Genomic DNA, 26,029 nt, shown 5'->3' with positions numbered 1-26,029 from the left:
TTGGCAATCGGTCCTGGACTCTGGCACCAATCTAAATCATTCTTATTTCCATTCTGGCTGACCTGGAAGGGAATTGTCTTAAAACATTTGGTAGCCAATTTGGCAGCCATTCAATTCTGAATATCAAACAAACTCAGTCAACTCGGCTAGACTACGGCTCTGGCTGCAACTATCAATCCCTATAACCATATTAAACCAGACAACAACAATAATCACTCACCTCAAACTCCAGGTACTCCTCACGTTGCTTGTGCTCCTCCAGATCACGAACTTTGGCCTTTTTGTCTGGAATTACAGCGGTTAACTCATTCAGCTCAGAGGAGATGGCCCGGAAACGTGTCTCATGGGATTTCACCTGCTCTTCCTGTCACATGACAAAGGAGGATCATTAACATAAGGCTACACCAAAGTCAGGTTAACTTATACAGAATTCTGCTCAGCATGGATGCTTACTTACGCATTTTAGTAATTTTATGGTTGTAAATAGCAGTTCTTCTCTGTTTTTAACACAAAAAGAGGTATACAGGAGTGTGCATTTAATGATTGCCTTAAGTACACAAGTTTAAAAAAATGTGGGGGTTGATCTAACTACAGAACAGATACTGGATGGCGGTAATAGGTTTGGACTGGGAGCTAGGATGTGGAAGCAGAGAGAGAGAGAAAGAGGGTCATGGTGTGAGTGGAGGCCTCTGTGTACCTGAGACAGCTTGGTGTTGGAGCCTGGCAGCAGCGGGCGGCTGAATTTCTTCTGAGAGCCGATGGCTGCAGGGAAGGGTGGCGCTGAGAACATGGCTGACACCGCGTTGATACGGGTGATCCACGACTGCATCTGCTCTGCATTACTGAGATGGAGGACAAGAGAGTTGAAATCTGGATACTGACTAAGTGCACAATTCTCAGCCCTAGTAAACAAAAAAAGATCGAATAGAAACAGGCAGGTAGACAGGTTTGGGGTCAGATATCAATTGAACAGTTATTTTCAATTAGGATTTTTTAATTCCACTTCCTGAATTGAAATAGAATTGATCCCAACCCTGAAAGAAAGTGTGTATCTAGGACATACCAGACAACTGTGTCCTCCAGGGACACAAAAACATAATGATAATCTATCTGAGCCTGGGGTTCTATGACAGGGGCACTGCCCACTCTGTACTCAATCACTACTGTTTTGGGGGAACGTAGTACAGCCTTAGTACAGTACAGCCTTGTAGAAGGCAGGAATAGCCATGTACCAATATAGAGCACAAAATTGGGTCAGATAAATACATTCTTAATTGTATGGAATCAGAGGTGGACTTGGTGGAGATAAGAAATCAGTGGAGGAGGGTAGAGATGAGGATGAGGAGACTCACGGTGCTTGGAAGAGGAACACTCTCCAGTCTGCAGTGCGCAGGTAGAAGACGTTGGGCCTCTTGCTGTAGTCTGCTGCCCTCATGGCCAGAGAGTGGTGGATGGACACAGCGTTCTTCAGATCCTCTTCAGTTAGCTGCTTTTCTGGACGGTACTCTCCCTACAGACCAATCAGAGAGCAGAATGTTATCACACACGTCCAATCACGGAGTGGGATATACTGTTAGGATGCCGAAAGGGGTGTGGTTTGGTGTACCTTCTGCAGGTAGAGGACCAGTCCCTTCAGCATGACATAAAACGTCTTCCATCCTCTCTTACCTCGAGGCGCTGAGAAACAGACCATAGGAAGAAAATAAATATCCACTCAATATCCCAAATGTGATTTTGAATCGAACTTAGTGATTGTACAGCAATGTTGAGACAGACATGGTTGGATTTGTCAACCGTGAGATGAAGCAGATATGGTTGACAGGTGACAGGTGAGGGTAGAGGGAACCTACTTTTCTTGCCGTCAGAGTCTGCGTGGACCTTCCGTACCAGGAAGCCGTTCTTATAGATCAGGGCGTCAGGATTCTGGGCCACGCCTAGACCACTGCCGATTCGCTTCATGGTGTGGGAGGTGGAGTCAGTGCGCAAATCGGCCAACTCGGAGAAGGACTTGCGCAACTCCTCCTCGTCGCTATGGAGAGGATACAATTCAAATAGAAGTTGGAATTCCCCTCATCATCAACAAAACCCGCTGGTCTCGAACTCTTTTCAACCACCTCCTCCAGTTCAGAGGGCGTTTGAATGATCAGTCCTCATAGCGTGGAGGGGAAAGGGCCATAAGTCTTAATGCACTCAGTATGCCACTCATGTGAGAGCCTCTGGATTTCAAGGTCACTGGCTGTGTCACCCACGCTGAGAGGTAACATCCCATAATGCTCCAGCTGAGCAGCTTACGTGCATCTTACTGGCCAATCAGAGAAATGTTCGCCAAGTTCTCCTTCAATGCTAACAAACTGAAACTCAGCCATAAGCCCTGACACTGACAACTGATAGAACTCACTTTGACAAGCATGAACATAATGACTTTCATCCAGTCAATTATCATTCAGATATCTATAATTCATCTCTTACATAGAAATGTTTTTGCTGTAAGAGCAACGATCCACATCGGCATGAGTGGTGAGAGACTCACTGGCTGTTAGATAACAGGTCCTGGTATCTCTTTGACTGACTGTGGCGCTTTTAAAGATGCCATTTTCCCGTGAACTGAGGAGTCCGAGTGTTCCGTGATGCTATAAGAGAGAATCCGACGGTACTGACATTTGGGGATGATGGTGTCTCTCACCCACTGAAGACCCTGACTGAATACAGATCGGTACACCAGTGAAGCCTTGCAGCTGCTCGCATAAACATTCATTAATGTATGAGCTTTAAATTGCTGTTTGTCAGAGGGGGTGTGCTGCTGTGTCGCACTGTACTGTCCACCTCCTCTGTCTCTCTGCTAGACACACTCAGATATATAAATAGAGGCACACACACACAATCTGTAAGATTCAATCATCCACTGTCACAGGAGTAACATACCTGTGGACACCCACACACCCGCACGCACACACGCGCGCACACACACACACACACACACACACACACACAGCCCGTACTTCTGGTGTGACCCTCCCCAGGATCTGTCTCTTAAAAGAACTCTCCATCTCTCTCAATCAATCTTTCGTTTATCACATCTCTTACAATATCTCTTCAAAGCCATAGGGAACACTTGAAGCTGGCTGGTGGAATGCATTATGACTCAAATATACTACATTGCAAGACTTGTCATAAGCACGCATGACACTCTAATAATGTCTTAGAATCATCTCATAATGTTTCTGACTAAATACCAGTCATTATGAGTCAGTAGAAATATGAATGTATAGAGATAACACAATAAGCCTTACTGTAAGGCATAAACAGGCTTATGAATGCCTATAACAAGTTATAGCATTATACCTGCAGGTACAACGTAAAGCGTTACAGTATGTTATCAATTTATCTTTAAAAAGACAACGCATAAACTAAGCGACGAACCACTTGTGTTGCCACTGCTAGAGTCATTCTGAAGAGTAAAAATCGGCCAGTCAGCACTCAGCACATACCATACACAAAAGCTCTGATCTGTTGCTAAGTAACTGCTGACCTCTCTGAATCCACAAGAGCAAGTGGTGGAGAAAGGCAAAAGCCAGAGTGAGGCAAAAGCGCGCGCGAGAGAGAGAGAGGAGGCTACAGGCAGAAAAACTAGGATAGATGAGAGAATAGAGAGCTAGGCACATGGCGAGCCTTGGTATGTTGGGACCGGGAAAGATTAAAGTAGCAGTGCAGAGTGAAAAGGAACGTGAGAGAAGATGATTTTCCCACTGCTCTCTTTCAGAGGCTGACTGAACCCCCAAAAGCGTGCGGACGTGCGCGCGTGCCTGCTTAAGAATTGGAGTGAGACGTCAACCTGTAATTACAGAGAGAGGCAAGTCGGGACCTGTATCCATGGCAACGAAGTCTGGAGAGCTTAAGTCTTAAATTAGGGTCTCAGGGCATCACTAGGTCCAGAATAGCAACCATTGGCACACACACACACAGTCTGGCAAATGCTACAGGGGCACAGTTGGTAGTTGATTCTGTAAGAGGGATATTGCTTGTAGACTGATTACAAGTAGATTTATAGCTAATTCCATATTCTGATATGCTGATTTTGTAACTTTATGAAAATGTATCCAAACCTAAGATGAATCATTATTCAGGAAACCTGAACAGCAGTTTTGATTAAATAAGGCAAGTGCAAGCAAATAAAGTCAAACATATTCCCAACATAAACATGATTCGTACACTGTACATTTTTTTTTATTAAAATCTAGTTGTTTCAACTACTTATTATTAAGTAACTTGCTACAGTCTTTTTTAAAAAAATTTTAGTCAACTTTCAGTTCAAGTGTTACCTGAACAAAACAAAAACATACTTGGCCCAAAAATTCTGTTAACTTAAAATGATGTGTTCTCTCAACTTGTCACATATGTTCATTTAACTACAAATGATTATTTGGGCATCTTACCTAAAAAAAGGCTGTGGAACATGTTGCACACACAGTGCTTTTAACATACAATGTTTTCAACCTACATATTTGACACACATGATCATTTTTGTGCATGTTCTTTTATACAGTAATTATTATTCAACATGTCCTCACCTGGGATTTGAACTCACAACCTCTTGGTTCATGGCATTCTGATTTTCCTGCTACGCCACCTTGTCTGTGTTAAATGTCAGTTAATCTGACTATTCTCTTATCATTTATTTGAATTATTTATTTCAGCAATTTTTGGTTTTTCTGTATGGTTGTTTAATGTTGGTGGGGCATTTTACTCTGGTTAAATGTTACTCCTTAATCACTATAATAAATAAAATACTTTTTCTTCTCCAGTGTACTTTTAACAAAGCTGAGATTTACTTTGAAGTGCAAAGTGTAGCAATACGGGTGAAATCAGTCATTGACACAGACGTGGTGTTGTAGCAGGAAGATCAGAATGCCATGAACCAAGAGGTTGTGAGTTCAAATCCCAGGTGAGGGCATGTTGAATGACATACTACTTCCACAGACTTTTTTATGTAAAATGCCCAAATAATAATTTCTAGTTCAATGAACATATGAGACAATTTGAACAAACATACATTTTAAGTTGACTGAATTTTTGGGCCCCACTTTCTGTTTTTCCCTTCAGGTAACAGGCTGAAGGGAACTGTTACTTAATAATAATTAGTTGGAACAAAAATATATATTTTTTTGCAAAGTACACTTACATGGTCCACTGGAGCTTCTCGTTTCTGATAGAGTTGTACAAGGCCTAGAAAAAAAAAGACCAGACAAAACAGACGTCACACATATGAAAACGTGTGTGCGTGCATGTGCTCGCTGAATGTGTAATGAGTGTGGTGGGACTTTTGGTCATCCTGGTATCATGTCTGACAACAATCAATAGAGCTCCTGAATAAACCAGTTCACATTGATCTTATTAGTCACACTGATCGCAACACAAGTCTGCTGCTTCGACCAAATTAAACCACATCAATTTACCCTGCATTTTCCAAGCTGTGCCTTCTTCTTGCGGGCCTGTGGGTGGTTCTGTCCATCCTGGGACCTTCCCAGCAGGTCAGGGAAGGACAAGGGTTTGAGGGAACGAGAGCGAGGGGCGCGGGGGTAGCGGAAGGGATCCATCACCCTGAAGTCCCGCCGAACACGCACAGAGCAAAGAGAGCGGGAGCGATTTCGCCCATCTGAATGGATGCTGTTTACACCAATCATGATGATGGACCAATGAGAGCAGGGTCCAGAGGGTAAGAGTTTGTGGAGGGAGGGATAAAGCGAGATTGGTCGAAGGTTCTACGGATTCTGGATATGGCCTCTTTCAAAGCGTAACACCAAAACGTACAGGATTCAGTTGAAGATAGGAGAGAGAGAGGAGAGAGAGAGAGTACGACACAAAGAAGTGGCTGTAAATAGAGAGGTCACTCTTCAGACAGACAGTCACTGTCACTGTATGTCTTACTAACAGCGCTTCACTGTTCTTTTGAGGAAACTACTGAGGAGGTTAACATGGGCTTCAAGCCCTCCGAGGGGACTCCAGTTCCTGCATAATGGATCCTTATGCATTCATTATGCATGTATGGCGAAACAGTGGTGTGCAACTGCAAATCCTTTAGCACCATTCCGTGTCAAGTCCATGAAGGTGGAAGTCTTTCTGGAAGGATGTCATGCAGTTGACAACATGTTACGCAAGAGCTGGTGCATACATACAGTTCCACCATACATACAGTTCCAATGAGACCCAAGAGAGTCACACACACACACACACACACACACACACGCACTTACACACACTCACAGGTGAACAACAACCCAGTTAGAGGCTGAAGGATGACTAAGACGATTGTAACAACCAGAGACAAGCAATTGAATTCACATACACATCAGTCAGTGCGCACACACACACACACACACACACACTCACTCCCAACACAGCGGAGTGCAGGCGGAGGGAGACAATTCCACCCACTCACTCACAGGCACAGCTGTCGAGGAGAACCCTCAAACTGATGCCTTGATACGTCCTCTGGGACCCAACAACATGTATCCAGGACTTGACAATACAGATGTTGTGTCCAAGGTTGCAGAATACAGATGTGGGAGAGAGGCAGGTGGACAGGCTGGTGGAGCTAGGACTATCCTGTTGCTGTCTAATAATGACAGTTTGGTGGCATGAGGATGAGGGACTGAACAGGTCTCCTCTCTCTCCTGCTCTCTTTCTCCTCTCCGTTCCTGGATCCTCTCCTCTTCACAGGTTTGTCTTCAAACTTGTAAATGGTTTCCACACATCCACTTATTTTGCCTCCGTATGAGTCAGTCTCTTATTTCCCTCAGAAAATCCCTCTATATGCGAGCCGGGACAGAAAATATCTTCTGCGCTTCGCACTCCTTTTTCCTTCGTTTATCTCACTCTTTTCAACGTTGTTCTATTTTTCCTGTGTGCTGCAGATGAAAAAGCAGACAGAATCGCAGTGACAAAAGAAAGCTGATGATTAGGACCGAGAGCTCCCTCTCTCCTCCCTCTGTTTTCTCACTCACTCTCTCTCTCTCTCCCCCCTCTCTTTTCTTGCTCACCCCCCCAGTCTCTCTCTCTCTCTCTCTCTCTCTATGCGCATTTCTCTCCAGCTGAGCAACAAATCCCAGTCCATGTTCCTGTTCAGATCCCTCCCCCCTTGAAGTGTCAATCATTTGCCTACATATCACCATTTTCTTAAAATGCAGACTTTCTCACACTCCATTTCCACCAGTCTAACAGTGTAATAGAAAGGAATGCTCAGTCTACAGTGCCTAGTGAAAGTCTACAGACCCCTTACAAAAACGGAATAATTTTTACTGCCGATTTACACAAACTACTCCACATTCCCTGACGGTGACAAGCATACACATAATATGATGCTGCCACCACAATACTTGAAAATACAGAGTTTCACTCCGTGTTGTATTGGATTTGACACAAACCTGAAGTTTTTTTATGTATTTATTTGCCGTGTTGTCTTGACTGCAAACAGAATATATGATTCTAAGTTAATTTTCTTCCACAGGCTTCCATCTTTTCACTTTGTCATACAGGCCAGTAATGTGGAGTGATTCGAATGTTATTAATCCTCTGTATTTTCAAGTATTGTAGTGGAAGCATCATGTTATGGGTACTACACACATTTTAATGCCAAAGACACACCAAAATGGCTTCCAAGAGGGGTTGTTGAGTGATCCTGAACGGTCCAGTCTGCTTGAAAATCAGAGACAAGGTTTGATTATTGCTGTTCATTAAGGATTTCCTAACCAAAGTTAATGAGCTTGAGCAATTTTGACAAAATCAATGGAAACAGTGCATTCGAAAAGTATTTAGACCCCCTTGACCTTTTCCACATTTTATTACGTTACAGCCTTATTCTAACATGGATTCAATTGTTATTTTCCTCAAATTGACACACAATACCCCATAATGACAAAGCAAAAACAGGCTTTTAGAAATCTTAGAAAATGTATATAAAAAAATACTTAAATATCACATTTACATAAGTATTCAGACCCTTTACTCAGTACTTTGTTGAAGCATCTTTGGCAGCAATTACAGCCTCGAGTCTTCCTGGTTATGACACTATAAGCTTGGCACACCTGTATTTGGCTTGTTTCTCCCATTCGTCTCTGCAGATCCTCTCAAGCTCTGTCAGGTTGGATGGGGAGCGTCGCCTCACAGCTATTTTCAGGTCTCTCCAGAGATGTTTGATCGGGTTCAAGTCCGGCCTCTGGTTGGGCCACTCAATGAAATTCAGAGACTTGTCCCGAAGCCACTCCTGCATTGTATTGGCTGTGTGCTAAGGGTCCTGAGCTCTCTGGAGCAGGTTTTCATCAAGGATCTCTCTGTACTTTTCTCCGTTCATCTTTTCCTCGATCCTGACTAGTCCTCCAGTCCCTACCGCTGTAAAACATTTCCACAGCATGATCCAATGTAATCCCTTTTTAGATCAAATTTGAAGACAGTGCAACGGGTGTGTAGACTTTCACTTGGCAATGTAGGCAGTGGTGTAAAGTACTTAAGTAAAAATACTTTAAAGTACTACAAGTATGTTTTTACCAGAGATATGGACTCGAGTCACATGACTTGGACACGAGTCAGACTCGAGTCACAAATATGATGACTTGCAACTCAACTTTGACTTTAACACCAATGACTTGTGACTTGACTTGGACTTGAGCCTTATGACTCGACTTGACTTGATACCCTCCCCAAGCCCAAATATTAAAAATGATGCTATTAAAAAAAGTGTGCAGCGCATCAACTCTTCATTTAACGGATTACAGTTTGAATCGGACAGCAGCCAATCAAATTGTGCCAGCTGAGAAAAAGTTGTGCGTGGCAGTGCAGAGGAATGTCGGCGGGTGAATTCAGATGGAGCCCTTGGAAAGATGATACCCAAAATTATTATTTTCGGATATAAAGACGATACTATATCAACAAAAAACGGATTGCAACTTGCAAATCATGTGGGAAGAAAATTACAGACGGAGGCGCATCAATTTCCAACTTTGTTCAACATTTGAAGCTGCACAAAGAACGGTAAGTCGTGGCTAATATAGTGTGTGTGTGTTAAGGTTGGGCGATTGTGTACAAGCCTACATCGCCTGATTGCGCCCCATAGCGATCCTCGGTAGTCGATCACTATTGGGGGGGGGGGTGTCTTTCTCATGGCTACCCATGTATTTCCATGGAAATATAACATTTATTTGGAAAGTAATATATAGATATTTTTAAAAGCATTCATGATTTGCATAAATGTAATATACTAACTATTACTCTTGTTAAAAGTATGAAATGGTATTACATTTGGTGAAGAGCACATTATGACTTGTTTAGGACTCGAAACTCAAAGTTTAGGACTTGAGACTTGACTTGATACCTGTCGGTCTTGACTTGAGACTTGACTCGGACTTGCCTGTCTTGATTTGGGACTTGACTTGGGACTTGAGTGCTAAGACTTGAGACTAACTTGTGACTTGTAAAACAATGAATTGGTCCCACCTCTAGTTTTTACTATTTATATTTTTGACAACTTTTACTTCACTACATTCGTAAAGAAAATAATATACTTTTTACTCCATACATTTTCCCTGACACCCAAAAATACTTGTTACAGTTTGAATGCTTAGCAGGACAGGAAAATGGCCAAATTCATGCACTTATCAAGAGAACATCCCTGGTCATCCCTACTGCCTCTGATCTGACAGACTCATTAAACACAAATTCTTCATTTGTAAATTATGTCTGAGTGTTGTAGTGGGCTATCTGTAAATAAAAAATAAAAATAAAACATTTGTGCTGTCTGGTTTGCTTAAAATAAGCAATTTGAAAATATTTATACTTTTACTTTTGATACTTAAGTATATTTTTGCAATTACATTTACTTTTGATACTTAAGTATATTTAAAACCAAATACTTCGACTTTTACTCAAGTAGTATTTAACTGGGTGACTTCACTTTTACTTGAGTCATTTTCTATTAAAGTATCTTCACTTTTACTCAAGTACGAACGTTTGTTACTTTTCCACCACTGACTGTAGGTAGAAGTATGACACAATGATGCCTTTATAATAGTGTAATTCATAAACTGCATTACAAATAATTCTACTAAGTTGTGGCCTGAGATGTTAGGCTGTACAAAAAGGACAGAAAATGATCACCTATGGGATGAGCAATGTATAGAACATAATGTAATACCATTGCTAAACAAATCTATACACAGTTGAAGTCAGACGTTTACATACACCTTAGCCAAATTTAAACTCAGTTTCACAATTCCTGACATTTAATCCTTGTAAAAATTCCCTGTCTTAGGTCAGTTAGGATCACCACTTTATTTTAAGAATGTGAAATGTCAGAATAATAGTAGAGAAAATTATTTCTTTCAGCTTTTATTTCTTTCATCACATTCCCAGTGGGTCAGAAGTTTACATACACTCAATTAGTATTTGGTAGAATTGCCTATTAATTGTTTAACTTGGGGCAAACGTTTTGGGTAGCCTTCCACAAGCTTCCCACAATAAGTTGGGTGAATTTTGGCCCATTCCTCCTGACAGAGCTGGTGTAACTGAGTCAGGTTTGTAGGCCTCCTTGCTCGCAGACGCTTCTTCAGTTCTGCCCACAAAATTTCTATAGGATTGAGGTCAGGATTGGCCACTCCAATACCTTGACTTTGTTGCCCTTAAGCCATTTTGCCACAACTTTGGAAGTATGCTTGGGGTCAATTGTCCATTTGGAAGACCCATTTGCGACCAAGCTTGTCTTAAGATGTTGCTTCAATATATCCACATCATTTTCTTTCCTCATGATGCCATCTATTTTGTGAAGTGCACCAGTCCCTCCTGCAGCAAAGTACCCACCCCCACAACATGATGCTGCCACCCCCGTGCTTCACGGTTGGGATGCTGTTCTTCGGCTTGCAAGTCTCCCCCTTTTTCCTCCAAATATAACGATGGTCATTATGGCCAAACAGATCGATTTTTGTTTCGTCAGACCAGAGGACAGTACGATCTTTGTCCCCATGTGCAGTTGCAAACCGTAGTCTGGCTTTTTTAATGGCGGTTTTGGAATCAGTGGCTTCTTCCTTGCTGAGCGGCCTTTCAGGTTATGTCGATATAGGACTCATTTACTGTGGATATAGATACTTTTTACATGTTTCCTCCAGCATCTTCACGAGGTCCTTTGCTGTTGTTCTGGGATTGATTTGCACTTTTCGCACCAAAGTACGTTAATCTCTAGGAGACAGAACGCGTCTCCTTCCTGAGCGGTATGACGGCTGCGTGGTCCAATGGTGTTTATACTTGGGTACTATTGTTTGTACAGATGAACTTGGTACCTTCAGGCGTTTGGAAATTGCTCCCAAGGTTGTACCAGACTTGTGGAGGTCTACAATTATTTTTCTGAGGTCTTGGCTGATTTCTTTTGATTTTCCCATGATGTCAAGCAAAGAGGCACTGAGTTTGAAGGTAGGCCTTGAAATACATCCACAGGTACACCTCCAATTGACTCAAATGATGTCAATTAGCCTATCAGAAGCTTCTAAAGCCATGACATCATTTTCTGGAATTTTCCATGCTGTTTATTAAAGGCACAGTCAACTTAGTGTTTGTAAACTTCTGACCCACTGGAATTGTGATACAGTGAATTATAAGTGAAATAATCTGTCTGTAAACAATTGTTGGAAAAATTACTTGTGTCATGCATAAAGTAGATGTCCTAACCGACTTGCCAAATTAACAAGAAATTTGTTGAGTGGTTGAAAAACGAGTTTTAATGACTCCAACCTAAGTGTATGTAAACTTCCGACTTCAACTGTATACACCAAAAGAGTCAAACTCCAAATTGAGATCTAACATTTCCAGGTCACTGAGGAAAATAATCCTCCGTCTGAGCCTCCCTCAATCTGGTAATGGCTAAAAATAATTCCAGGGTGGTGGTACCGTACTAGCGTTTGTACTATGCAGAGTAGAAGACAAACAACATGTTCATACTCAAAAGGAGGCGGTTTAGTTTGACTAACATAAATAAGATGTATCATTTTATGATACTCATAATCATCAAGTGGCCTCCTCTCTCTCACTCTGTCTGTCCCTATTACTTCCACTCAGTCAGTCACTCACGTCAGTCAGTCACTCAGTCAGTCACTCAGTCAGTCAGTCACTCAGTCAGTCACTCAGTCAGTCACTCAGTCAGTCCCCATCTCTTCCTCCCTCTCTCGCGCGCTGTCCGTTTGTCAGATAGTTCTAGATCCCAGATGCCTTATAAGCTTCAGTGCTTCCCTGAGTTCTGCAGCTTTACTTAAACCTGACCTCCTTTCAGGCATATCTCCCTACACTGTCACATGGCACCTCTCCACAGGGAGGAGAGGAGCAGCAGTTCACCATTTCTTAAAACGCACACTGCAATCTGTCTCTGTTTGTGTGTGTGTGTGTGTGTGTGTGTGTGTGTCTCTCTGTGTGTCTCTCTCTGTGTGTGTGTGTCTCTCTCTCTCTGTGTGTGTGTGTGTGTCTCTCTCTCTCTCGTGTGTGTGTGTGTGTGTGTGTGTGTGTGTGTGTGTGTGTGTGTGTGTGTGTGTGTGTGTGTGTGTGTCTCTCTCTCTGTGTGTGTGTCTCTCTCTGTGTGTGTGTGTGTGTGTGTGTGTGTCTCTCTCTCTGTGTGTGTGTCTGTGTGTGTGTGTCTCTGCGTGTGTGTGTCTCTGCGTGTGTGTGTCTGTCTCTCTCTGTGCGTGTGTGTGTCTCTGTGTGTGTGTGTGTGTGTGTGTTTGTGGGTTGGTCCTGTGGGATGGTAGGGGGGTTGAGATGCATACAGAGGTCCTATTTCATCCAGCCCAAAATGAAAGGGAGCAGCTGTCTTAACAGAGAATGACAGGGGATAAACCACAAAGGAGTTCATCTGTTGACTGGGCTTTACATCTTACCTTAAAACGTTTTTTTGTCAAGTCAAATTGCTGTGCCACAGGCCTTCCGAGTGGCGCAGTGGTCTAAGGCACCGCATCGCAGTGTTGCAGCGTCTTTACCGGTCGGGAGTCCCATAGGGCGGCGCACAATTGGCCCAGCGTTGTCCTGGTTAGGGGAGAGTTTGGCCGGGGAGGGGGGTTGCTTGGCTCATCGCGCTATAACGACTCCTTGTGACGGTCCAGGTGCCTGCAGGCTGACTTCGGTCGTCAGTTGAACAGTGTTTCCTCCGACACATTGGTGCAGCTGGCTTCCGGGTTAAGCGGGCAGGTTTTAAGAATAGCAGTTTGGCGGGTCATGTTTCGGAGGACGCATGACTCGACCTTCGCCTCTCCCGAGCCCGTTTGGGAGTTGCAGAGACGAGACGAGACAAGATCAGAATCCCGAAATTGGGGAGAAAAGGGGATAAAAAAAAAAATAATTTAATTTTTGCTGTGCCACAAATTTACCCCCCATTTCCTCACCCCTATGCACTTGTATAGATCTGAAAGGATTGGATAGGATTGGACAGCTAGCTTAGAGGGTAAGGTGGAGTTATTTCCATACCGCTTATACTATACCTATCCAATCTTTTCAGATCTACATAAGTGCATATGAGGTAGGGGAAGGGGTTGATTAGGGATTGGGCACATGTCTTTTAGGGAAATCTAAATCAATCCAATCTAATCTATCCCATTGAAGTGGATGTTCCTGGTCCATTTCCCAGTATTGGGTCAGGGGACACAGGTCATATTATTAGATTAAATTGATAGACCGACTATGATCTACATTTACAAAGTGAAATGTCAATCCACTCACTGTTAATGTACCTTCTACGACAATATTTCCCATGTTTTTTTCACTAGAAATGGTTGCTTATGGGTACCCTTATGTGTGTGTAAAATATTACTGTTCTCTGATTTGTAAAGAGCAATGCACTAACTGTAAGTCACTCTGGATAAGAGAATCTGCTAAATGAATAAAATGTCAAATGTAACTGTTTTACAAACAGATCTCAATTCTGTATTGAATATTATTATTTTTAAATTATACCGATGTCACAAATGTATCATTTGTACAGTTTTTTATTTATTTAACAGTTATTTGTCAGTTATTTGTGACATTTGACTGTGTAAAATCTAGCAGTACTACTTATTTCTCAGAGCGAGGCGGATATATAGCGTTTTGCAAAAAAACATGATTATTTGTCTCTCTGAAAAGTAACCATCAAGTGATACATTTAAAAAAAATGCATGTGTCACTGAACAGCCCCAGGCCATGATTAGATAGTGAAAAAACACACCAATCTCTTTCAAAAGTTCTTTAAATGATAATAATTTACCAACATTTCTGAAAATTGATATACAGCTTTTTGGAATAAAACTGAAGCAAAGTGAACCTCTCCACTTTAACGAGTTGTGCTGTGCAGCGCAGCAACAGAGAACTACGCCCCTGACGCTCAGATCATTTCCTGGGGAAATGTACACCACACTGTCTGCATTAAAATACCCTGCATAATTACCACCCAAGAGACACAGCAACATTACTCATACTTTACACAAAATACTGACAACTAAGTTATGAAAAATAGAGGATATGGAGAAGAATATGGAGAGAAAGAAAGAGAGAGAAACATAGAAAGAGAGAATAGGGTGGAAGCAGCGAGCAAGGAAGACAGAGTGATTTGTAACGCCTTGTATGATAATACCATGACAAAACGCTCAACACAGCAGGGGGTACCATGTGACAGCCAAATTCCCATTTACTTAAAGGCCTGTCCTCCCTCTCACCCGTCGCCAGTAATTTACCATATGAGCACTGCCCCACTGACTACTGTTCTGTAGCAGCCTCCTCTCTGCACCAATAGACACACCTGTTGACTTGGACAATCTCTCTGTGCTGCTTGAAAACCCCTTACAGACCAGCACAAACCATTACAGAGGGCCAGATGGATGATGAAAAACATGGATGGATGAAGAGATGACGAAGAGATGGATATAGCAAATTGGTCGGTCTGATGTGAAAGATCGTGACACAGAAGCGATTATGGAGCGTTCCATAATATTTAATGGAGCACTCAGCTGTGATATGAATAGTTAACTGAGAGCGCCTGAGGAGGAACACAGCTTGGCCACCTCTGTGGGCTGCAGGCAGCTGGGCTCAGCTCCCACAGAGGTAGGTGGAACAGAGATAGGAACACCATAGACGGAGAGCAGAGGAGCGATAGAGAGCAGAGGAGCGATAGAGAGCAGAGGAGCGATAGAGAGCAGAGGAGCGATAGAGAGAGCAGAGGAGCGATAGAGAGCGAGAGAGAGAGAGAGAGAGAGAGAGAGAGAGAACGAGGGTCAAACCTGATAAATAAAATGGAGGACGAGCAAAGAATACAAGCAGGCAGATGGAAAATGATCTGCCATGGGGTGACATGATACGTAACAGAATGAGAGAGAGAGAGAGACTGTAATAAACACAGAGACATGGAGGGAGGGAGAGATGAAAACAAGGGAGTAGGAGGTGATGCTGTTCACAGGAGCGAGGCAGAGAGTGGAAAGGTAAGAGGAAGGAGAGAGAGTGGGAGGTAGAACATGTTGGCTCTCTCTCTCTCTCTCTCTCTCTCTCTGATCTACACAATATGGCTCTGTTCACACAACAGCTCAGAGGTGGTCAACAGACCAGAAACCCCCTAGAGTCAGAAACCCCTTCCACTACAACAGGAAGGAAATACATCATGGTGGATCATGCCTGTAAAAGGACACACACTATCTGCGGCACAGGAGGTTGGTGACACCTTAATTGGGGAGGACGGTCTCGTGGTAATGGCTGGAGCGGAATCAGTGGAATGGTATCAAACACGTGGTTTCCATTTGCTCTGTTCCGGCCATTATTATGTACCGTCCTCCCCTCAGCAGCCTCCACTGCTGAGGGTGAGAAATGTTATGTCTCTCTGACAGCCTTTAGGACATGCCCCTCTCAATATCATCTGATCAGTGGTGCAACTTACTCTGATGTCAACAATACACTATCTGGAAAACCCGGGAACCGATTCATGGATATCAAGAGATCATGTGGTCAAATAGAGGTCATGCAGCTAAAACAAGGGTCCCACTGTACGCATGTGATTGTATGCATATGGTTCGACACATCTATATGCGTTTCTACAGTATGTTTTAACTAATTCAACACACCTTGAGCAGTTCCTTGGGAAAATCCTTCCCGTCATTTAGCCCTTCCAGGTTGCCGATGAACTGCAGGACGGACATTTTCTTGCCGATATTCTGAGGAGGGAGAAAGGGTCACCTTCACTTGCACTGTCTCCTTAAGGACCCCTCTAGGAAAAACTACCGCTGTAGTTATATGTTATAAGGTATATATATCACATTTTTTTAATGGTCTTTCTTTTTGACTAGAGAACTTTAAGCTCTTTAACCACAGTTCAACATGAGCCCTCCACAGCTCTCTAGCCCCTGGCTCCCCCACAGGTACTCACGTGGCCATGCAGGTCTGTGTTGAGCAGCATCAGGGCACAGGTCAGAGTGTGGACACTGTCTGGAGCAGGGAGAAAGAGAGACTTTTCAGTGAGTTCTCATGCAGTATCAGTGAAAGAGTGCCCCCCAGTGGCTCCTACTGGTAATGTGTCTGCTATGTTGACACCGTGGAACACACACTCGTCCCCCTGTCTTACCTTCAGAAGGTATTGTATTGGGGTTGCATTGTAGATATCTCCTAGAGAAGTGGGCCAGCACTCGCTCTCTCTCCTGTGTCTCTCCCATGAGGGCAAACTCCCTCAGGAAGGCTCTGCGGATGCCATACAGCATTGTGAGTGTTCACTATTCATTGGGGGAAAAAATGACTAGGTCATTGTGCTACATTTTTTATTATTTCCACTGAGAGATATCTTACCTTAGCGCTTGGTCAATAGTAAGGCCTGAAAAGTTGAAGTAAGTGAGGTATTCTTCTGCCACCATCCGACTGAATTCATTACTGCAAAAAGAAACACAACACACACACTTACTGTGCATGAAAGGTAAACAAAAGACAAAGGCAGACAAAAGTGAACAGGTCTATGTACAACCGGTCCCAAATCACTACCTATCCTTATCTTGGCCCTAACCCCTCAATGTTAGCATATCTGAGGGGTCTGGATAGTTATAAGCAATGTAATGGTAAAGATTCCACTTCCACCTAATAGATCTGCAAACATTGAAGGGTAAGGACCAAGGGGAGGGTTATAGCTCAAATTTGGGACCAGCTGGTACTGCTCCAGTATACTCACTTCTTGCTCAGGTGCCTGGCCACGTCCGACTTCCTGAAGCCGTCCAGGTTGAAGAGGCGTTTGGCTAGACGCTTAGCGGCATGCAGGTCAGCCTTGTTGCCGTTGGCCAGGGCCTCGGTGCTGCCCAGGGCCAAGCGCTCGCCCACATCCTGCTGTGGGAACGGGTCTGGAGCCCAGTGGCCTGGCTTCTCCCTGACAGACAACAAGAGGAGAGATGACTCACATGATGCTGTTATAGCACTATTATAACAGGTAGCTGGGTAACAAACTATTAGACCAGAAATGTTAGGTTCTGTTTCAAATGTAACTGTATTACATATTACAACAAGAGCTGTTGTCTTAGTAATGTGGTGCCTGTCTGTATTTCTTAATTTAAATAATATCTGTCAAAATATTTCGTGACATATTTTTGGGGTCAGTAGGTGCCCAACATAACTGGTGGTGGTGGTGGTGGTGGTGGTGTGTTGGATACAGTCACACATTAGAGGTCTATCGAGCCTGTCTTGCATTCCGGATTTCTGTAACGTTAGCTTACCTGTGTAATATTGACATGTGCTAAGAACCATGTGTTTTGCAATCAAGGTTCTGTTTTTAATCGATTGCTGTGCTGATCAACGGACACTTTATTCCCTCTGTCTAATTACTATGTAGTCTTAAGTTATGTTTGTATTTGTTTTTGCAATAAAGATGGTGACACTACAATAATACACATTTACACTAGGTCTACAGTATATCTAGAAATACATACAGCCTAATGATATATAGGTGCTAAGGTTATTGTCATGGCAAGTGGGCTTGTTGTATGGCAAGTTGTAACAAAACCACTGTTTCAGGTGTATAGCTGTATTTTAACCATACAAGCCTTTCAACGTACATATATTTTAACATGCAGTACACAGAGATGAACTCGGTTTCAAAGCTAGTGTCTCTAAAGGGAAGCGCCCGTGGATTTGCTCCATTGCTCAGCAAGCATTTCTTACACTCATAACAAGCAGCCTGAATGTAATTATTTCCAGCCCTTCCACCTTCAGGCTCTCATTAATAGCAGCAGAGTATCAACATGTCTATTGAGGATCTAAACATGACCCCCCCCCCCATAGGACTCTCTCTATTTCTCAACAAGATGAACAACCTCAAAAAATATTTTTGTGCATGAATGTGCTACTACAGCTCATAACAAAGTATGCATTGAAAATGATTATTCCCAACAGTAGACCTTTATTAATAAAGTGACAAAAGTGATGAGAAAATGTTGGTGCTTTTTGGGTTGTCTCTAAAATGATTATCTATTTATTGTACTTCTGAAATGGAAATGTGCCAGAGAATTTCTGGAATAAAGTTAATGCACAGTGCTTTACTATAAGCTCTTTGCTGCTGGAATATCTGTGTGCAATGATATGGGTCATGTAAGGACAAGATACATCTCCATAATAGAAGATATTCTCTATAAAAGAGAGATGTTTCAAAAGGTTAAACATTTCCATTTACAAACTACACCCACAAATCAAATTCACTAAAGTCAGACTTCTGTCTCTGCAGACATTTGAGAAAATAAATCAGAGAGCCACTTTAAGAGCATGGATGGAACTGTCAGCAAGTCCTTCCTACAACAACATAGTAGAGTTACAGTTACATACATGCATTGCAGACATGCCCATGCATTTACAGTGGGTGATTCCCCATCGAAATAAATGTAAGTAATCTGACACCCGAACTAATAGAATGGTCACTTGGTTAGTGGTCCACCTTGCTTTAAATCAAGAGAGTTTCTCCTCAAACACAGGACTCCTCTCAAACCTCTACAGTAAGGTAGCAACCAATCTCAGGATACAGAACACCCCCATCCATGTGCTGTGTTTGGTTCATTCCACCGGCCCTTTGAGTCACCCCCTCTAACAGGATGATCCACACAAAAGAGGCGAGTGGGGAAATGAGTAGAAGGGGGCTGAGTTTATTTGTTCTTAAAAAGTTGGCTGTAAAGTTGGTTGCAAAGTATAAAAATTAGCTCTATGGCAAGCCAACATCTTATGTCCCCTAGACTGCAGTTTCATAAACTGTTTGTGCTGCATCACGAGAACAGTCAACACACAATCCACAGATGCTGAGAAAGTGCTCCTTCTTGCCTTTGTTGACAAGGGCTGACAGTGCTGACAATAGACAACATATCACCTCTGACAACACACCCTCCAACTAAGATGGACATACAAAGCCCCAGTTGAAGCACTTTTTTAATGTATTTTTTTAAGCTATTACATCTAGAAGATAACCAAAGTACGCTGAACAATGGTCCATAGCTGTTCTCTGATGCATTTGATCTTTGACTGAGGCTAGAACAGAGCCGCAACAGGACTGATGAGCGTGTGTGGTCACTAAATAACATCCAGGCTCCAGAGTGAAAACTGATATCTCTCCCTTGATGACTTACCTTTTTCTCAGGGCACAACATTCCACAGTCACTAATGACGACACAGCATATATAGTATATATATATGTATTCACCTTAAGATACCGCAGCTATACAGAAACAGGCACAGAGTTGTTGGGAAGTTATTAAGCCTACTTGAAGGTTTGAAATTCCTTTCCCTGTTAAGATCTCAGAAAGATTTCACACCAGTTCTAATCTGTACTATGAATGATTGATTGTGCCCTTGACGTATCCTGGATGTACAGATGGTTCAGAGAGCCAGAACCCAAATTATTAACTTCAAGGGGTTTCACTAAACACATTTCTAACCAAAAATATAAACCCTAATCAATAATTCAGTACTGCATTCTACACAGAGTGGAAATATAGGCCCTACAGTTTATTTACAGAGGCAATGAACAGGAAATCTATGTTGCTGATTCAGTTGACTAGTCTCAGGTCAGGAAATTGCAAGTTAGCTGAAATGATTGGACGAAGACCAACACCTGGCCCAGGGAGAATGTAACAGTCTAGAACTTCTTTGGTCCTGACTAGAACCAAAACATTTGATCATATTACTCCAGTGCTAGCCTCCCTACACTGGCTTCCTGTTAAGGCAAGGGCTGATTTCAAGGTTTTACTGCTAACCTACAAAGCATTACATGGGCTTGCTCCTACCTATCATTCCGATTTGGTCCTGCCGTACATACCTACACGTACGCTACGGTCACAAGACGCAGGCCTCCTAATTGTCCCTAGAATTTCTAAGCAAACGGCTGGAGGTAGGGCTTTCTCCTATAGAGCTCCATTTTTATGGAATGGTCTGCCTACCAATGTGAGAGACGCAGACTCAGTCTCAACCTTTAAGTCTTTACTGAAGACTTATCTCTTCAGTAGGTCCTATGATTAAGTATAGTCTGGCCCAGGAGTGTGAAGGTGAACGGAAAGGCTGGAGCAACGAACCACCCTTGCTGTCTCTGCCTTGCCGGTTCCCCTCTTTCCACTGGGATTCTCTGCCTCTAACCCTTTTACAGGGGCTGAGTCACTGGCTTACTGGTGTTCTTCCATGCCGTCCATGGGAGGGGTGCGTCACTTGAGTGGGTTGAGTCACTGACGTGGTCTTCCTGTCTGGGTTGGCGCCCCCCCTTGGGTTGTGCCATGGCGGAGATCGTTGTGGGCTATACTCGGCCTTGTCTTAGGACGGTAAGTTGGTGGTTGGAGACATCCCTCTAGTGGTGTGGGGGCTGTGCTTTGGCAAAGTGGGTGGGGTTATATCCTGCCTGTTTGGCCCTGTCCGGGGGTATCATCGGATGGGGCCACAGTGTCTTCTGATCTCTCCTGTCTCAGCCTCCAGTATTTATGCTGCAGTAGTTTATGTGTCGGGGGGCTAGGGTCAGTCTGTTACATCTGGAGTATTTCTCTTGTCTTATCCGGTGTCCTGTGTGAATTTAAATATGCTCTCTCTAATTCTCTCTTTCTCTCTTTCTGTCTTTCTCTCGGAGGACCTGAGCCCTAGGACCATGCCTCAGGACTACCTGGTATGATGACTCCTTGCTGTCCCCAGTCCACCTGGCCGTGCTGCTGCTCCAGTTTCAACTGTTCTGCCTGCGGCTATGGAACCCTGACCTGTTCACCGGACGTGCTTGTTGCACCCTCGACAACTACTATGATTATTATTATTTGACCATGCTGGTCATTTATGAACATTTTAACATCTTGACCATGTTCAGTTTGTCATTGATGTGTATACCGAGGAACTTAAAAAAAGTTCCACTTTCTCCACTGCTGTCCCTTTGATGTGGATAGGGGGGTGCTCCCTCTGCTGTTTCCTGAAGTCCACGATCATCTCCTTTGTTTTGTTGAAGTTCAGTGAGAGTTTGTTTTCCTGACACCACACTCCGAGTGCCCTCACCTCCTCCCTGTAGGCTGTCTCGTCAGTTGTTGGTAATCAAGCCCAATACTGTCGTGTCGCCTGCAAACTTGATGATTGAGTTGGAGGCGTGCATGGCCACGCAGTTGTGGATTAACAGGGAGCACAGGAGGGGGCTGAGAACACACCCTTGTGGGGCCCCAGTGTTGAGGGTCAGCGAGGTGGAGATGTTGTTTCCTGCCTTCACCACCTGGGGGCGGCCCGTCAGGATGTCCAGGACCCAATTGCACAGGGCGGGGTTGAGGCTCAGGGCCTCCAGCTTGATGATGAGCTTGGAGGGTACTATGGTGTTGAATGCTGAGCTGTAGTCAATGAACAGTATTCTTACATAGGTATTATTTTTGTCCAGATGGGATAGGGCAGTATGCAGTGTGATGGCGATTGCATCGTCTGTGGACCTGTTAGGGCGGTATGCAAACTGAAGTGGGTCTAGGGTGGCCGGTAAGGTGGAGGTGATATGATCCTTGACTAGTCTCTCAAAGCACTTCATGATGACAGAAGTGAGTGCTACAGGGCGGTAGTCATTTAGTTCAGTTATCTTTGCCTTCTTGGGTACAGGAACAATGGTGGCCATCTTGAAGCATGTGGCGACAGCAGACTGGGATAGGGAGTGATTGAATATGCCCGTAAACACACCAGACAGCTGGTCTGCGCATGCTCTGAGGACGTGGCTAGGGATGCCGTCTGGGCCAGCAGCCTTGCGAGGGTTAACACGTTTAAATGTTTTACTCACTTCGGCCACGGAGAAAGAGAGGGCACAGTTCTTGTTAGTGGGCCGCGACGGTGGCACTGAATTATCCTGAAAGCGGGCAAAGAAGGTGTTTAGCTTGTCTGGATGCGTGACGACTGTGTCCGTGACGTGGCTGGTTTTCTTTTTGTAGTCAGTGATTTCCTGTAGACCCTGCCACATACGTCTCGTGTCTGAGCCGTTGACTTGCGACTCCACTTTGTCCCTGTACCGGCATTTTGCTTGTTTGATTGCCTTGCAGAGGGAATAACTACACTGTTTATATTCAGCCACATTCACAGACCTCTTTTCATGGTTAAATGAGGTGGTTCGCACTTTCAGTTTTGCACGAATGCCGCCATCCATCCACGGTTTCTGGTTAGGGTAGGTTTTAATAGTCACATTGGGTACAACATCTCCAATGCACTTCCTTATAAATTCACTCACAGAGTCAGCGTATATGTCGATGTTATTCTCTGAGGCTGACCGGAACATATTCCAGTCCACGTGATCAAAACAATCTTGAAGCGTGGATCCCGATTGGTCAGACCAGCGTTGAATGGTTCTAGTCACTGGTACATCCTGTTCGACTTTCTGCCTATAAGACGGTAGGAGCAAGATGGTCGGATTTGCCGAAGGGAGGGCGGGGGAGGACTTTGTATGCATCGTGGAAGTTAGAGTAGCAGTGGTCGAGTGTATTACCCCGGCGCATAGTGCAATCAATATGCTGATAGAATTTAGGTAGCCTTGTTCTCAAATTTGCTTTGTTAAAATCCCCAGCTACAATAAATGCAGCCTCAGGTTATATGGTTTCCAGTTTACATAGAGTCCAGTGAAGTTCCTTTTGGGCCATGTTGGTGTCTGCTTGAGGGGGAATGTACACAGTTGTGACGATAACTGACAAGAATTCTCTTGGAAGGTAATATTGCGTGCATTTGATTGTGAGGAATTCTAGGTCGGGTGAGCAGCAGTTCCTGTATGTTGTTATGATTACACCATGAGTTGTTAATCATAAAGCATACACCCCTGTGCAACGATCATCGTAGAGAGGTGACCAAGATGCAGCGTGGTACGTGTTCATGATATTTATTTAGATCAAACAAACACTCGAACAAAAATAACAAAGGGAAACGAAAGCGCACAGTTCTGTCAGGTACAGAAAACTAAACAGAAAACAACTACCCACAAACACAGGTGGGAAAAGGCTGCCTAAGTATGATTCTTAATCAGAGACAACGATAGACAGCTGCCTCTGATTAGGAACCATACTCGGCCCAAAACAAAGAAATACAAAACATAGAATGCCCACCCCACACCCTGACCGAACAAAATAGAGAAATAAACCGTCTCTCTCGGGTCAGGGCGTGACACCCCGCCCTTCCTCTTCCCAGAGAGGTGTTTATCTCTGTTGGCGCGATGCATGGAGAAGCCCGGTGGCTGAACTGATTCCGACAACATATCCCGAGAGCCATGTTTCCATGAAACAGAGAATGTTACAATCTCTGATGTCTCTCGAAGGCAACCCTTGCTCGAATTTCATCTACCTTGTTGTTAAGAGACTGGACATCGGCGAGTAGTATACTCGGGAGCGGTGGGCGATGTGCACATCTACGGAGCCTGACCAGAAGGCCACTCCTTCTGCCCTTTCTGCGGCGCAGTTGTCTTGGGTCGGCTTCTGGGATTAGATCCATTGTCCTGGGTGGTGGTCCAAACAGAGGATCCGCTTCGGGGGGGAAAAAAAATAAAAATTGCATAGTTTCCTAAGGACTCGAAGCGAGGCGACCATCTCTGTCGGCGCCATCTTGTTCATAATCATTTCACACTTAATTATTCATAACATTGGACCATTCATTACAAACAAGCACCTGATAAAGTAAGCCTCCACTTTCTTTGAGAACTTAAAGCAGAGTTTCCCAAACTCGGTCCTAAGGCCTCACAGGGGTGCACGTTTTGGTTTTTGCCCTAGCAATAAACAGCGGATTCAAATAATCAAAGCTTGATGATGAGTTGATTAATTTAATCAGCTGTGTAGCGCTAGGGCAAAAAACGAAATATGCACCATTTAGGGCACCCAGGACTGAGTTTGGGAAACACTGCCTTAAAGGGATAGTTCACCCAAATTACAAAATGACACATTGGTTTCCTTACCCTGTAAGCAGTCTACGTAGAAGGTATGACAGCAATCCATGCTTTGGTTTAGTTTCCCTAGCAGTGGCAAGCAAAGTTTCCAAATGCTAATGGTCATGGGACCGATGTTAGCATTTTTCGCACATCATGTTCAAATCATTGTTAAGTGACTTTAGTGAGCTTCACAACCAATTTTAGATACTTTCTGATTATTTATAATTTATTTATTTGTATTATTTATTTATAATTTATTATGTGCAAAAAAGGCTCATATCGCTCCCATGACTTGAACGGGATACGTGCCACAAATGCTAAAACGTTAGTATTTGGAAACAGTGCCAGGGAAACTAAACCAAAGCATGGATTGCTGTCATACCTTGGCCATAGACTGCTTACAGAGTAAGGAAACAAATATCTCATTTTGTAATTTGGGTGAACTATCCCTTTAACACTGTCTGGGTCCACACAACTCAGACAGACAGACAAACAAACACCACTGGAGGTAAAGTACAGTGAAGTGAGGAACTCACCGGTAGATGGCCGGGTAGGGGGCATCCAGGCACATGTCTTCCAAAGCCCCGCCCCCCCAGCAGAGAAAATAATGTGCCATATTGTCGCCAGAGCCACGCCCCTTTCGCACCCAACCACGGCATTCGGCGGTGAGGTAACCCTGGCAGTCAACAGTCGGATCTACTGACCACAGCGATCCTCTGCCCACTGTCTAGCCACACGTGGACACCGCCCTGCTCTCAGCCTGAGCCTAGCAGGATCTTCAATGTGCATTTCACCACATCTTCTCTTCCATTTCCCCTCCTTTGTGTCTGGATTCTCTCTCTGCCTTATTTGGCGCCCTAATCTGTTGCCTTTAGCCTGTTGCTGCCCTCCCCTGCCGTCCTGTCTGCCACTCTCTCTCTCTCGCACTCTCACTCTCCTTCACTCTTCCCTATCCAGCTCCCTGTAGCTCTCTCGTTCCAAACTTTGAAGTATCCAAGCTGGTGGACACAGTATGTGGTAATAACTTGGCAGGATCTTTGTTGAACTCAAAGTTACACTTGGTCAGTCTCAGTCTTTCACTCTCTCACTGCCCTCTCTCTCGGTCTGTATTGGTCTGTGTGTGCCTCTCTCTGCGAATCGCTCATCAGCTGGGCTATTTTCCGCTGCTGGAGAAGGTATGCATTTCCTCTCTCCATGGCTGCAAACCCCCACCTATCCCCTCACTCTTCTCTTCCTCTCTTTGTCTCCCCTTACATTCCCTCTCTCCCACTGACCCCCCTTTTTATGTTTCTAACCTACTTTCTGATTTCACGTCTCAGTCAGCTCCTATATATATATCTCAGAAAATACACATGTATCAGATTTAAAGCAACAATCAAGGAACAAATGTTTCAGTAAAGCCAAACAAGTAGGAATGAAAGCTAATCAAAGTAGCCTACAGCAAGTATTCCCAAACTGGGGGTACACGCAATGCCGTCGGGGATACGCGCAATGCCATCAGGGGTACGCGCAATTAAAAACATATATTATTATTATTATTAGTTGTTTTTTTGATCTTCACTTTTTCAAACAGTCCATCTATATTTTCCAATGGGGCTATTCATTTGGGTGAGTTTTTTTTCCTTGCCTGAGTAGCCTTGTTTCACTGCCAAAAATACA

At 43.8% G+C, this 26,029-nt stretch overlaps 1 protein-coding gene across 3 annotated transcripts in view; it reads right to left on the bottom strand.

Annotated features, from left to right (window-relative positions):
• The window catches only part of LOC106606050 (PH and SEC7 domain-containing protein 1), a 62,716-nt gene that overhangs the window by 4,118 nt on the left and 32,569 nt on the right, over positions 1-26,029 (bottom strand). The window contains exons 1-12 of one of the 3 annotated variants that reach the window (XM_014202142.3): positions 24,907-25,583; positions 17,189-17,380; positions 16,816-16,896; positions 16,598-16,710; positions 16,403-16,461; positions 16,101-16,190; positions 5,180-5,223; positions 1,851-2,029; positions 1,607-1,677; positions 1,353-1,510; positions 698-842; positions 221-364 (exon numbers count right to left, since the gene is read on the bottom strand). In XM_014202142.3, coding sequence (XP_014057617.1) covers positions 221-364; positions 698-842; positions 1,353-1,510; positions 1,607-1,677; positions 1,851-2,029; positions 5,180-5,223; positions 16,101-16,190; positions 16,403-16,461; positions 16,598-16,710; positions 16,816-16,896; positions 17,189-17,380; positions 24,907-24,986 — 1,356 coding nt within the window. In that variant the 5' untranslated portion in view covers positions 24,987-25,583. Of the gene's footprint in view, positions 1-220; positions 365-697; positions 843-1,352; positions 1,511-1,606; positions 1,678-1,850; positions 2,030-5,179; positions 5,224-5,453; positions 7,037-16,100; positions 16,191-16,402; positions 16,462-16,597; positions 16,711-16,815; positions 16,897-17,188; positions 17,381-24,906; positions 25,584-26,029 lie in introns of those variants that run through there. The other 2 variants (XM_014202127.3, XM_082975392.1) reach the window with 2 other exon arrangements.

Source organism: Salmo salar, chromosome 01, assembly GCF_965601325.2.
Source record: "Salmo salar chromosome 01, fSalSal1, whole genome shotgun sequence".
NCBI lineage: Eukaryota > Metazoa > Chordata > Actinopteri > Salmoniformes > Salmonidae > Salmo > Salmo salar.
This window is presented reverse-complemented; position numbering and strand designations above follow the sequence as displayed.